The sequence below is a fragment of the Alternaria novae-zelandiae genome (genome assembly GCF_023758075.1).
Source record: "Alternaria novae-zelandiae strain BMP 2774 chromosome Unknown scaffold_21, whole genome shotgun sequence".
Classification (NCBI taxonomy): domain Eukaryota; kingdom Fungi; phylum Ascomycota; class Dothideomycetes; order Pleosporales; family Pleosporaceae; genus Alternaria; species Alternaria novae-zelandiae.
This window is the reverse complement of record NW_026056981.1, coordinates 315,385-327,630: the sequence shown is the minus strand read 5'-3', so window position 1 is coordinate 327,630 and position 12,246 is coordinate 315,385. Positions and strand designations below refer to the sequence as shown.

General features: G+C 51.8%; 7 protein-coding genes across 7 annotated transcripts; 5 read left to right on the top strand and 2 right to left on the bottom strand.

Annotated features, from left to right (window-relative positions):
- Positions 1–1,643: 1,643 nt before the first annotated feature.
- On the top strand, positions 1,644–2,660 carry J4E88_008881 (uncharacterized protein; the record flags this gene model as incomplete). Its single annotated transcript, XM_049402489.1, has 1 exon — positions 1,644–2,660. The coding sequence occupies one exon, from the start codon at positions 1,644–1,646 to the stop codon at positions 2,658–2,660; it is 1,017 nt and encodes a 338-aa protein (XP_049251726.1).
- Positions 2,661–3,085: 425 nt separating this feature from the next.
- J4E88_008880 (uncharacterized protein) lies at positions 3,086–3,995 on the top strand (the record flags this gene model as incomplete). Its single annotated transcript, XM_049402488.1, has 2 exons — positions 3,086–3,234; positions 3,320–3,995. The coding sequence occupies 2 exons, from the start codon at positions 3,086–3,088 to the stop codon at positions 3,993–3,995; spliced, it is 825 nt and encodes a 274-aa protein (XP_049251725.1).
- A 287-nt stretch (positions 3,996–4,282) lies between these two features.
- J4E88_008879 (uncharacterized protein) lies at positions 4,283–5,317 on the top strand (the record flags this gene model as incomplete). Its single annotated transcript, XM_049402487.1, has 1 exon — positions 4,283–5,317. The coding sequence occupies one exon, from the start codon at positions 4,283–4,285 to the stop codon at positions 5,315–5,317; it is 1,035 nt and encodes a 344-aa protein (XP_049251724.1).
- A 403-nt stretch (positions 5,318–5,720) lies between these two features.
- J4E88_008878 (uncharacterized protein) lies at positions 5,721–6,772 on the bottom strand (the record flags this gene model as incomplete). Its single annotated transcript, XM_049402486.1, has 3 exons — positions 5,721–6,291; positions 6,344–6,476; positions 6,529–6,772. The coding sequence occupies 3 exons, from the start codon at positions 6,770–6,772 to the stop codon at positions 5,721–5,723; spliced, it is 948 nt and encodes a 315-aa protein (XP_049251723.1).
- A 198-nt stretch (positions 6,773–6,970) lies between these two features.
- J4E88_008877 (uncharacterized protein) lies at positions 6,971–8,626 on the top strand (the record flags this gene model as incomplete). Its single annotated transcript, XM_049402485.1, has 5 exons — positions 6,971–7,117; positions 7,205–7,394; positions 7,514–8,133; positions 8,187–8,393; positions 8,444–8,626. 5 exons carry the CDS (start codon positions 6,971–6,973, stop codon positions 8,624–8,626), a joined length of 1,347 nt encoding a protein of 448 aa, XP_049251722.1.
- A 1,033-nt stretch (positions 8,627–9,659) lies between these two features.
- Positions 9,660–10,879, top strand: CYS9 (Thioredoxin reductase; the record flags this gene model as incomplete). The annotated part of the gene is made up of 4 exons (XM_049402484.1): positions 9,660–9,664; positions 9,734–9,789; positions 9,839–9,954; positions 10,007–10,879. 4 exons carry the CDS (start codon positions 9,660–9,662, stop codon positions 10,877–10,879), a joined length of 1,050 nt encoding a protein of 349 aa, XP_049251721.1.
- Positions 10,880–11,357: 478 nt separating this feature from the next.
- Positions 11,358–11,938, bottom strand: J4E88_008875 (uncharacterized protein; the record flags this gene model as incomplete). The annotated part of the gene is made up of 3 exons (XM_049402483.1): positions 11,358–11,425; positions 11,475–11,539; positions 11,718–11,938. The coding sequence occupies 3 exons, from the start codon at positions 11,936–11,938 to the stop codon at positions 11,358–11,360; spliced, it is 354 nt and encodes a 117-aa protein (XP_049251720.1).
- Between the last annotated feature and the right edge of the window lie 308 nt (positions 11,939–12,246).

Sequence of the window (12,246 nt, the reverse complement as noted above, 5' to 3'; positions counted from 1 at the left end):
TCATCACCACCATCATCGCTCTGCGTAACCTCCGTTTTTGGAGCATGTCGTGACTGCGCGTTAACGGCTTTGCCCTATATAAAGCGCTCTCTGTACCGCATCTTGCTTCTCTTCTTTCAACAATTACTAAAAAGTCTTCTATCTCTGAAAAAATGACTTCGGACAAGATACATGTGTCTCGTTGGCCGCGTCCTTTGCTCAATTCGAAAAGAACCGAGTCAAAATCATGACTGCGCCTGTCCATACCTCGAAAAGTCCAAAAATACCTGGAAGATCTGTTCATGGCTGCACTTGTGCAGTGAGCCTCCAAAAATGCGCGGATTCTATCAACGTCTCGTCGCGTTGCCTGCTGAGTGTTACCAAAACTTTGAAAGCTGTTTGCAATGGCCTGTTTCTCCTTTCCCGAAATGAAGATATACCCTGGCTATGTCACAAAACTATACCAGCATTCCCACATGGCTTTGTTCTGGGTGCGTTCGAAAAAGAAGTCAGTAAGATGCATGCTGGCTTTGCTCGTCTTCTCGAAACGGGAAACGGCAGTCCGCATGTTCGTCCTCCTGGTCAGGAAGATACACACAAACATTACTATTTGTTTGCTGTCCTTTTGTCAGAAACTACCGCACCAGCACTTCATGCTGTCTGGCTCGGGCTTCGGGGCCTCGCGGGCGTATAAAACCTACAGTTATTGATCTGGAGCTTCTTCCTTCCAACTACCTTCTCTGGGGCTTTACTTCAAAAACTTAAATGGGTGGTACCCATGTGGCTGTTCCAAAAAAATCAGAGTCATTGAGCTATGTGCGTCTCCGCGCCTCTGCTTCCAGCTCCAAAACATTCATCGCTCTGCTCGCTTTAATCCAAAACAGCGGCTCCATGTCTGATGAGCCTTCTCTTTGGTTTCTCAAAACTATCCAAACTAGGGAGACATGGAGCTGTCAAGTCTCCCTTGGAACTTATGAAAGTCGCTGGCCTTGTCCGTCCCTTCTTCTAATCACTCTTCTAAAGAACCTATTATCGAGAAATTCAGAAGCTAGACTGATGTCTGGACATTAAAAAAGCATGCGAGGTGACAAATGTTTCTGTGTCTGCAGTTGGTCCTGAAGGCTACTGCATCCGCATCACAAAAAGCTGCGGGTGTATTCAAAACAACAGGACATCAGTACATGGATTTCCGCTCCCCTTCTCCAGAGGATCACAAAACATGAGCAGAAGGTATGCATGAAAGCTGAGCACAAGATGAAGCTATAAAAACGCCGCTTTCCTTCCCTTCTTCTTTGCTCTCATAAACAGTTGCATTTATACCAAAACACGATGTCGATAAGCTCATGGTGTGAGCCGGACCAAAAAGGCGAACGTTGCGGGTTCATGTGAATTCCGTCTTTTCCGCTGATCGAAAAACACCATCGGTTGAGTCGAACAAGCTGAAGCGGTCTGCAGCCTACATCAACATAAACGCATGTAAAGTCGGTAACCAAAAGTTAATGTAGGCTCCAGACCTATACAGTTTTTTCCCTGGATGAAGTGCATCCGTGACAGTTCCAACGCGCTTGGCATCTGCATAAAAGCGGCACGGCTGCATACATATAGTGGTTTGGCTTCTCTTGTCAACTAACTCGATTACTGCCACTCAAGTCCCATCCATCACCATGGAGCCAATCTACTCGCGCGATGAGTGCATCGCCGCCATCTACGACTTCTACGACTTCTTAGGAAAGATGTTCATGGATGTGCCCGCGTCCATCATCTACCCACCTCCCGGCGGTTGGCCCAACATGACTCCCGAAGTCGCGGATCGTCTAGGCAAGGATCCAGAAGTCATCAATCTGCTACGCCATCTGCCATTTCCTGATGACCAGCCTTACACAGCACGGCCGCACTGTTTGCCAGGCACCCGGTTCCACGCCTGGACGAAGGCAGTGGACGAGCTGAAGGAGCAGGAGGACGCAGAGAGAGAAGATCTACTAATCGAGACGGAGAGCCATGAGGACCAGTTCGGCGGCATAATTCCCAGATACTGCATCGGTCTTACGTACGCTCTCAACATCAGCGAATATGTGATGCTGTTGGACGTCAGAACTGGGCTGGTATATTGGATGGACTGCCCGGAGGAGATTATAAAGGCGTGCGATCCTCAGCCATCACGTCTGGTGTATCCTTTGGAGGGGGAACTAAAGGAGGAACCAGATAAAAGCGTCGTTGTTGTAGAGGAGGAAGAGGATGATGTCGAAGCTTCAGACGACAACAGCGAAAACGAAACACCTCCGACATCAGACGACAGTAGTGACGACGAGAACGATGGGCCTGTTGATTTCGAGGACGACGATGACGATGATGATGACGATGACTCGATGGACGTGGAGTGGGGACCCTGCTGGCCGGTCCGCCACTTCTTCGCCATGTTGAAGAACCACTATATCAAGCTGAACTTCATCCCACATAGCAGTAACCGCGTCGTTCAAATCTGGACGAAGCGATACACTGACCACGACCGAATTCCTGAAGGTTTTGCAGAGTTTTTACAGTCCATATATCACAAACATGGATGGCCTAATCTGGAAGTCTATCAGAAAGAAGCATGCATGGCAGAGCTCGAGAAAGCAACAGGAATAGAGGGTACCAAATATTACCACCTGGAACAGTACTTCCAAAATCGCGAATACTAGAAGAAGAGTTCGGGATCAAATTACGAATAGAACGCGGTGTGACATGTACCATTGGTACGCAATGCTGAATAAATAACTTACTGCGGTTCCTTTCGGCGATTTGCACCGTTGTTCTCTCTTCTTCAAAGCCACTGCCTGACCCTGCATGTCTAATGGAACCCTTGACCTAAATCAATGAAAATGAAAGTAACGCACATTGTGGCTGTGAGTGGCCGTGCAGCTGTCAGGAACTCACAGGCAGCATATATCTGTACCGTTACATGAGAATGTGATTGCGTGATCCGGAAAATCACCGCCACTGCTTCCACTATATAGATTTTTAGCTGTTGTTTCTTGTAGTGGTTTCAATACCCTCGAATGACTACACCAGCCCTGACTGAAGTACTCAGCCAGACCGCATACCCTGGTAATCTTCAATTCCGACCATGAATGCCCTGAGGTACATCAGAAAGCTTTTCGATGAATCCGACATTGGAAACACATATCGCAACCCAGAAAACCCTACCGACAACTCACTACGCCTACTAGATGATGGGTTGCTGGACACCACACCCCGCGACGAGACGCTGGAGATGTAGGTGAAGCCTCGAGAGTAATCCTCGACTTGGATAGAGAAACAGACACAAATTACACCGACAGTATCCACTGACACATCATAGAACAACACAAAACCAACAAACCTCCCCCTTCCTCCGTCTCCCCGCGGAACTCAGAAATCGCATATACGACGTCCTATTCGGCCACCGATCAATCCACCTCAAAGACCGTACACCTTCAAAATACCACCAAATCCCCCGACCCTGCGTCACGTACATCCGCCCCGTTCATCCCGACAACGATGTATACGGCCCGGGTATGGAAAACGACCGCACGCGCCATCCGGGTAAACAAACACATACATTCTCCTTACTTTTCGTAAGCCGCCAGATCTACGAGGAAACCCGCTACCTCCCCTTCAGCCTCAACACATTCAGGTACGAGGAACGGCTCGGGCGACAGACCTGGCTCCGCTCGCTGGCATCCCGACTCGCTGTCGTGCGGAAAGTGCGTCTTCATGTTGAAGAGGATTGGGGTTTAAACAATGGATTAAAGCAAGGTCTGACCAACGGACTAGAGTTCTTCCCAAGTCTCGATTATCTGGAGCTGATTTGCGGGTATGACCGGTACAACGCAGGTGGGCTTGACAGGGTACTCAAATTGGCGAAGAAGACGAAGCGGGACGTGGAGGCGCTAGTCGGCTCCGAGGTCATATTGAGGATTTATATCAGGAAGGTTTGGAACATTCGCGAGTACGATCTTTTTGATTTTTATGCCTATTTTCCCTTCAAGCTTTGAGCGTTGCGACCTATTTTGGTCGGATTGGAGTGACGGATTGCAGATATCATGCCCACAGCTGGCATGTTGACATGGGTCTGGTGTAGGATATGAACGGAGGAAGCTTGAGAAGCTTCGCGTTGAAGAGCCAGATCTTAGTCATCCATCATTCCCAACAGGGAAGGTACATAACATGAGGACTTCGTCATAATAGCCCACCGAAAAGATATTTGACTCTCTTACCATCTCAGCTGTAATCCTCGCTTGCGACAGTACCATCTCATCCCTTCCTGCTGGAAAAGCCGAAAATGCAAGTCCACGAGCACCCCGCCTCGTCCCCCATCCTACGGCGGGCTCTGGAAACCGCCCTACCCTACAGTGTCAACCTCGTCTACAGAATCCAACACCCAAACCGAACCGAACACGCCCACATACTCGCCACATTCTCATCGTCAGCCACAGAGATCCCGGATTGCTGGGCAGCAGCGTACCTCGACCGCTCCATGCGTCCAGAGACCGAACTTTGGGTCTTTAGTAACGCAGAACAGCCACATCACTCGAATGCAACACCGGAGTTTCGTCAAGAGAGCAGGAAGGCGATATTGGCGTTACTAGAATATATAGCTACACTTCCTACGCCACCAATGCGTTCCGACAATCTACCTGCTCTGGACCTGGCAAAGCAACACGAGAAAGACTATCCGACCCCACCAGCGTCTGGCGCATACGAATCTTCACCGGGAACATATATGCGACATCTTCTCGTGCCCCAAATAGTCACTTTGGGTGCATGTCACCGCGATGTAGTCGAGATCCTCCGCGAAGCAGGAGTGTTGCGCACCGAGCTTCCAGGCCCTGATGCAGAGCTGAACAAGTTCTTGTTCAAGCTTTCTGATCTTCCAGAGACGCGAGAGCTGCCCAAGGGATTACGGTGGGGTGAGATGCGCGAGCAGGATATCGAGGTCGTCAAAGCCAGGACGTCTATTCCAAGGACGACAAAGACACTCATGTCACTAAAGAGTGTGGGTGTTTTTGAAGAAGAGACAGACACAGCAGTAGCGTGGACATTCCTCGGTTTAGACGGTTCTCTTGTTACGCTACATACAGAAGAAGCATATCGAGGAAAGGGGATAGCAAAGGCCGTTGCAGCGAAGCTGTTTCGACAGTATGCCCCAGGGTTAGCAGTAGACGACGACGGGAATGCATGGTCACACGCGGACGTATACTTGGGCAATGCGCAAAGTGAGAGCGTCTGTCGAAGCTTAGGAGGCAAGCCGCTCTGGAGGTGCTTTTGGGTGCGGATAGACCTAGAAAGGGCGGGTCATCCTGCAAAGGCTGTCTGAGCTGCGATCAGATGGTGCGCATCACCTCTTCATAGCATATTGAGGTGCACAAGCTAGTGGTTTATCTGTTCGAAAGTCAGTCTCGAGCCTTGCCATGGTTACGAAAGAGTGACTTGAAAGACAGGGTGCTCATTAAAAAATTAGAGTGTTGTTGTTGTATTTTGATCCTCACCGAAGGAATCTCAGGGTTAAAAAGAAAATAATCATAGCAGCGCGAGATGAGAAGGGGATAGGCTTACCTGAGATTGTACTGATGCAGATGCTTTGTGAGCATCACGGCATAGTGTCTGAATGAGTTCATCTGATCGTATTGTCGTTGACTGTCTATATCATGAAGACATGCTTCGACAGACCGTAGTCATGCCGATATCTCTCAAGAAATGTCATCGCAAACGTGAGTAGCTTAGTCGAAGAGACCGAAGCCCATGTCGTCATCCTCAGACTCCTCCTTCTCCTCTTCCTTGGCCTCCTCCTTGGCGGCAGGGGCGTCACCACCACCGGAGGTAGCACCGACGGCAGGGCCAGCGGAGGCGTACTTGTCGGGGTTGGCGATGCGGTCCTTGAGCTCGGCGATCTCCTCCCACTCGTAGTCGGTCTCAATGGCGACAGAGATGACCTTCTTGTAGGAGTTGACAACGGAGTGCATGACGGAGGGCAGGGTGGGGAAGCCAGAGGCCAGAGAGATGGCGGCAATGGTGCTGATGGCAGAGGAGAAAGCCTTGAGCAGCTGGGACTCCTCAATGTCCAGGACGGAAGCCTCGAAGGTCTGGCCGTTGTCGTAGATCTGGTAGATACCCATACCGTAGGTGAAGGGCGAGATGTTCAACAAGTTGAGCAGGGTAGCCTCGGAGGCACCGACCTTGTTACCGGCCTCGATGAGCTTCAAGTCGGAGGTAATTTCGATGGTACCACGGGCAATCTTGGTGGGGACACCGAGAGCCTGGAAGAAAGAGGTCTTTCCGGGTTCCATACCACTGCCATGTGTCAGTTATTTGTACGATGTGTGCGCGCAAGACGTGTTCTTACGTGTTTCCGGCGGGAATGTAGACATCGCCGGGGGCGACGGCACCGGCACGAGCGGGAGCAGCGACACGGTTGGCGAGGATCTTGTCACGGGTCTCCTTGAGGTCGGCGTTGGTGAAGACGAAACCGACGTTGCCTGTACTAGTGTCAATGCTGTGCGCGAGCGTCGCGTGAATTGGAAGACGTACCCTTGACGTGGGGAAGGAGACGCTCGTACTCGGGAGAGTCGTTGATGAGACCCTTCAGAGCACGGCGGACCATGGTGTTCTTTCCCATGAGAACGACACCCTCGCCGCGGAGCGACTGGCGGATCTCGTGCATCTGCTGGGACGAGACATTGTCGACGGTGACGATGAAGATGCTCTTGTACTCCTTGAGGAGCTGCTCGAGCTTCTCGAAGTAAGCGGCCTTGGTTTCTTTCTTGCCCCCCATTGTGTTCTGCGACCCAAAGGGATGTTTAAGGTCTTAGTTTGGTGTTGTTGATGGTTTGAGGAAGAGAGGGAAAGTTCGGCCGGCGAAAATCGAGGTTGTCTGCTGTGGGTGGCCCCTGCTCGCCTAACGCGCTAGCGCATTTGGGGCCTCACAGAAAAGTATCATCAACTCCACGAGGCCGTGTCCAACGCAGACATCATGACAGTTCCGTATCAGTGCATTGTAGCGCGAAGCTCCGAGTCTTTAGATGACTGGACTGTGTTTGCTGCGAGCGGCTCCAAGATTGTAGTTCAATCCAGCCGCGGGTCAGTGACGACATGGCCACAGCAACACGCCCAAATCGAAGTGAGTGACGGCGTACTTATTGTGATTTGTTAATGTTGTGGCGTTGGATTGGTGGTCGAAGGAGTTGCGCATCGCTAATATGAGCAGGATCAGCAGGAGGGCGACTCCGAAGAGCGACCAGGAAAACGCATCAAATTGGAACAACCGAAAGAGCAAAAGTCGAATTTCGCCAGTCTCATCCTCTCGAATGATGGACAATACTTGGTTGGCATCACTGGCGAAGATAAATGTGTTCGCGTCTTCCAGATCGATGCTCAGAGCCAGCTGCACCAGTTGAGTGAAAGGTAAGAGGCGCACGTTATTGAAAGGTTCGAAAATTGACATGATCAAGGTGCATGTCAAGACGGCCTTGCTCAATCACCCTCACGTCTGACGATGCAACCATATTGTGTGCAGACAAGTTTGGCGATGTTTATGCATTACCACTTCTCCCCTCGCCTGATGACGACAAGGTAGAAGAGCTGCCCGAGGCACCAGCAACTGAAGAGGCCGATGAGAAAGAATGGATCCCTTCCGCTACTACGCTCACTGTTCACTCTGGCAGGAATCGAAAGACTCTTGAGGAGCAGTTGAAACGGAAAGCGAAAGGCCCGGCGAAGCCCAAGGAGACTATGCGATTCAAGCACGAGCTGCTCCTAGGCCACGTTTCTATGCTCACAGATGTCGTCTATTCTCAGGTAGACAGGCGGGGCTATATCATGACAGCAGACCGGGACGAGCACATCAGAATATCACGAGGCCCACCGCAAGCGCACATCATAGAGGGATTCTGCTTCGGCCACGAAGCGTTTGTGAGCAGGCTTTGCCTCACACAGTCTGGTCTACTTGTGTCTGGCGGTGGCGACGATCACTTGTTTGTATGGGATTGGCAGAACTACCTCTTGAAGGAAAAGTTGGCCATCCGTGATCTTGCCTTCACTTATCTCCAGGAGCGTGGCATTATCCCAGCAGGAGTAGATTTGGCGACGTACAAGATTGCGGTTTCTGGAATATGGAATCTACCAAACAAGGACGGTGTAAGTACCATGAAGACCTTGACTTTGTTTGTCCATCATCTGACTCTTGATAGGCCGAGACAGTTGTTGTGGCATGCGAAGGAGTACCAGCGCTGTTCAGCTTGAAAATAGATGCATCCGTACCAGGCTATGCCATTCCACTGGACGGCAACGCGCTGGACCTTGCCATCATCCGCACGTCTACTGGTCCTTTGAAGTTGGCTGTGTCCATAGACAACATCCAGAAGCCAGGCTCAACCACCGAAGTTCGGGAAGACACGGTAAGCTTCCTCAGAAGCTTCTCATGGACGATAGCTAACATGTCGAACAGGCACCAAGACTGCAATACTTCGCAAGACAGCAAGACGGTACATGGCACGCTGATGCAGAGCTCGCAGAGACGTTGAAGAGTTTCGACCAAGGTGGTGACGACCGACTTGCAGATGACAAAGCAGTCCGGGATATGCTCTACAATGTGGAGAACCTCAGGAAGCGTCCAGGCGCGGAGGATTAGACAGCAGCGTTAGACGCCCGCAATGGACTCGTAGTGCTCACTCCCAAGCGCGGGGCCGATATACAAAGACAGAAAGTGAAGCGCGACGCGTGCGACTCCAGAACGTGCATGAACTGTCATCATCCTAACAGTCGCCCCCAGACTACGCCTCAGCAACGGACGAAGTCGCGACATTTCGGACGGGGCTCCTAATGAACTTTGCCGAGGCTCGTGATACAGAAGTCGCCTCGAGTCAAGCATGTCAGCACCGGACATTAAACGCGAGATGGGCAAGATGGGTGGGCTGCGTGGAACGTGGGTCTAGTACAGGTCGATTTCTAAGAAGGACAGCCCGGCCGGCGATGGCGTAGATCGACAGCAAGCAGCCGACTTTTTTCTTTCCAAGCAGAAATCTCCCAACGTCTGACATGTGTTGCATTCGCAAATAAGGTGTGCTTGCTCTCTTCCTTACTACCTCCAGACGTGCTGCCCTCATTTTGATACCGCATTGCATATATATTGACTGCGACGCATAGTTGAGCACGATCTGCATCTCGAAAACCCCACCACGCCTCGGCTCGCCGTCATCCCCCAAATATCGCGGAACCTCCGAAGCTAGAAGACGACGCCCACTAATCGCAAACCCGCTGCGGCAACGTCAAAAGCGTTTTTCCAGCTCCTTCTCCGTCACTTGGTCCCTCCCACATAAGGCACCATCTGCACCGCTCGCACTCCGTTGCTAAACCTCCACATCGCATCCCACCATCCACACACGACCCACACGCCCGCAACCACATCTTGCACGCGACACGCGAAACTTTCGCACACGCCGCCAAAGTGTTCGCATCAATCTTCCGAAGGGCCTCCTCCCCCCGCAACCTATCCTTATTCTCCGTCCCCATCGCTGCCGCGGCATCGCATAATCAGCGCGTCTCACCTGTAGCGGGGCTTTCGACTGCTTCAACCTTTGCAAAAGTACAGTCGCGAAACATGCATTCAAAACTAGTCAGTAAGTGGCATCCTAAAAATTCCTGGCACGGATAGTGCTAACAACATGCAGTTATTGGGTATGTTCCGCGATCAATGGCGCGACGGAGTCGATCTCGAGAATAATGCTAACATACACAGCTCGGGGCCAGCAGGCCACACTGCAGCTATCTATGCCGCGCGAGCGGATCTGAACCGTAAGACACCGCCTCGCAATCACTTCGACGAGATGCTAATCGTGTGCAGCCGTCATGTACGAGGGTTTCATGGCTCTCGGCATCGCCGCAGGTGGTCAATTGACCACAACAGACGAAGTCGAGAACTTCCCCGGTTTCGTCAAGATCGGAGGCGGCAAGCTCATGGTCAGTAACAGCACGCGATGGTTATGCGCCAACTGGTACTAACAGCATACAGGAGCAAATGCGCGAACAATCCGAAGCCTGCGGCACCGAAATCATCTCCCAGACCGTCGCAAAGGTCGACCTGAAAGCGCGCCCCTTCAAGTACTGGTTACACCCCATGGGCGACGAGGAGGAGATTGAGGAGGAGATACACACTGCCGATGCTTTGATCATCGCGACTGGCGCAAAAGCCAGGAGATTAGATCTCAAGGGCGAAGACAAGTACTGGGGCAACGGTGTCTCCGCATGCGCTGTATGCGACGGTTCCCTTCCCATGTTCCGCGACCAGCCATTGGTCGTAATCGGAGGCGGTGACTCCGCAGTAGAGGAGGCTCTATACCTCACGAAGAAGGCGTCAAAGGTTACCGTACTCGTACGAAGGGACCAGCTCCGCGCGAGCCGAACGAACGCCCGCCGGTTGACAACGCACCCCAAGATCGAGATTATGTACAACACCAGCGCAAGCGAGATCAAGGGCGAGGACAAGAAGAACGGTCTGATGACACAACTAGTGGTCAAGAACAACGTCACAAAGGAGGAGCAGACCCTCGACGCAAAGGGTCTCTTCTACGCCGTCGGCCACGACCCCGCTACCGAGCTGTTTAAGGGTCAGCTCGACATGGACGAGGACGGCTACCTGATCACCAAGCCCGGAGAGGGTCTCACAAGCGTCGAGGGTGTCTTCGCAGCTGGTGACGTCCAGGACAAGCGGTACCGCCAGGCCATCACCAGTGCAGGATCCGGCTGTGTTGCCGCTCTCGAGGCGGAGAAGTGGCTCGCCGAGCAAGACGACAGCGTCGGCAACGAGCTCGAGACGGAGAACCAGGCTGAGAAGTCGCAAACAAACGGCGTCGTCCCCGAGTACCGCTCCAACCCTCTTCTATAGACGAAACACGCACCACAACATCACCATCACAAACTTGGACCATTTTGGACCATTTCTGGAATAACTCGCATGAAAGGGCATGGGCGTCTCATTGTTTAGCGCATATATGGAAGGCACTGGCACCATGTATAGACCTTCGGCAAAAGGCGGTGCATTTGACATAGAATCTTGAGCGGTTGATTTAGGGTTTTAGATAGAGCAGACACCTGGCAATGAATGTCTTCAACTGATGTATATGGACCGCGTACCGTTTATTGCGACTATTTCTGCTCCAACATGACCATCTTGGTGCCAACGACATCCTACATGATGGAACAGCGCATCAGGTGCATCCTTGATGAAGTGCACATTGGAAGGCTGGACAACCGCACCAATTGCCGCGGGGTTGGCGACGAGCTATCAGGGCTAGCGAGACGCTGTGAGACTTCCGATTGCGGCGGATGATGAGCAAGGTAGATAGCGCCTAGGTTGATGAGCATCAACGACCAAGGCCACTGGCTTTGAGGAGGTTGAGCGCACTCTCGAAGGCTTTGACTACATTGATGTCTGCGGCATATTAGTCGAAAAGTAGGAAAGGAAGTATAGGCCAGCATACAATGATTCCGCTTTTGCTCCAGTTCCGCTTCTTCGTGCTGAACGTATGTAGAGCGTGTGCGAAGCCTGAGGCACGTTGTTAGTAGGTCACGCGGCTTTCAGAAGGCATGTTTACCTTGCGTAGGTCCGCTCCGTCTCATGCTCATTCCCTGACGAGGCCCAGATGCGGAAGTACTAACAACTTCATCAGTAACTCGGGCAGAAGTAGAGAAGAGGCAGCTGTACATTCATGAGATTCTCCCACTCTTGCATTAGTAGGTCCTCTTGGTTGTGGCATGTCTTCATGGCATCGTGGTACCGCGCCTCTAGGTCTTCCCAATCAAAATCGACAATTTTTTCTGCAGGGTCACTCTCTTCGTCTTCTGACTGTTGTTCAGCGGCAGCATCTGCTTCGTCGTCGACCTCGTCTTTTGTGCGCTGTGCTGAGGATGGCCGCTCTGTCTCATCTGAATGCATGCGTCTCATTGGCGGTCGTACAGTCTGCGCCTCTTGACTGGGTGGCGGCTCCGATTTGGCAGCTGGGGCAGTATCCATTGCAGTGGTATTTGTTAACTGGGTCAGCAGTGGAGGAGAAGAGGGGTATGTCGACGAGATGTGAGAGGGGAGGGATGATTCGGGTTCGTGGTCCGGAGTCCTGCTCATTTGCGATGCCTTTGGTCAGTGCTGTAGGTAAGTAGAGTGATCGCGAGCGCGTCTCATCGTCATCAGAAAGACATTCGACGCGAAATATCAGTTCTATCAGATCGAACGCAGTACTCGAAAAGGTAAATTGA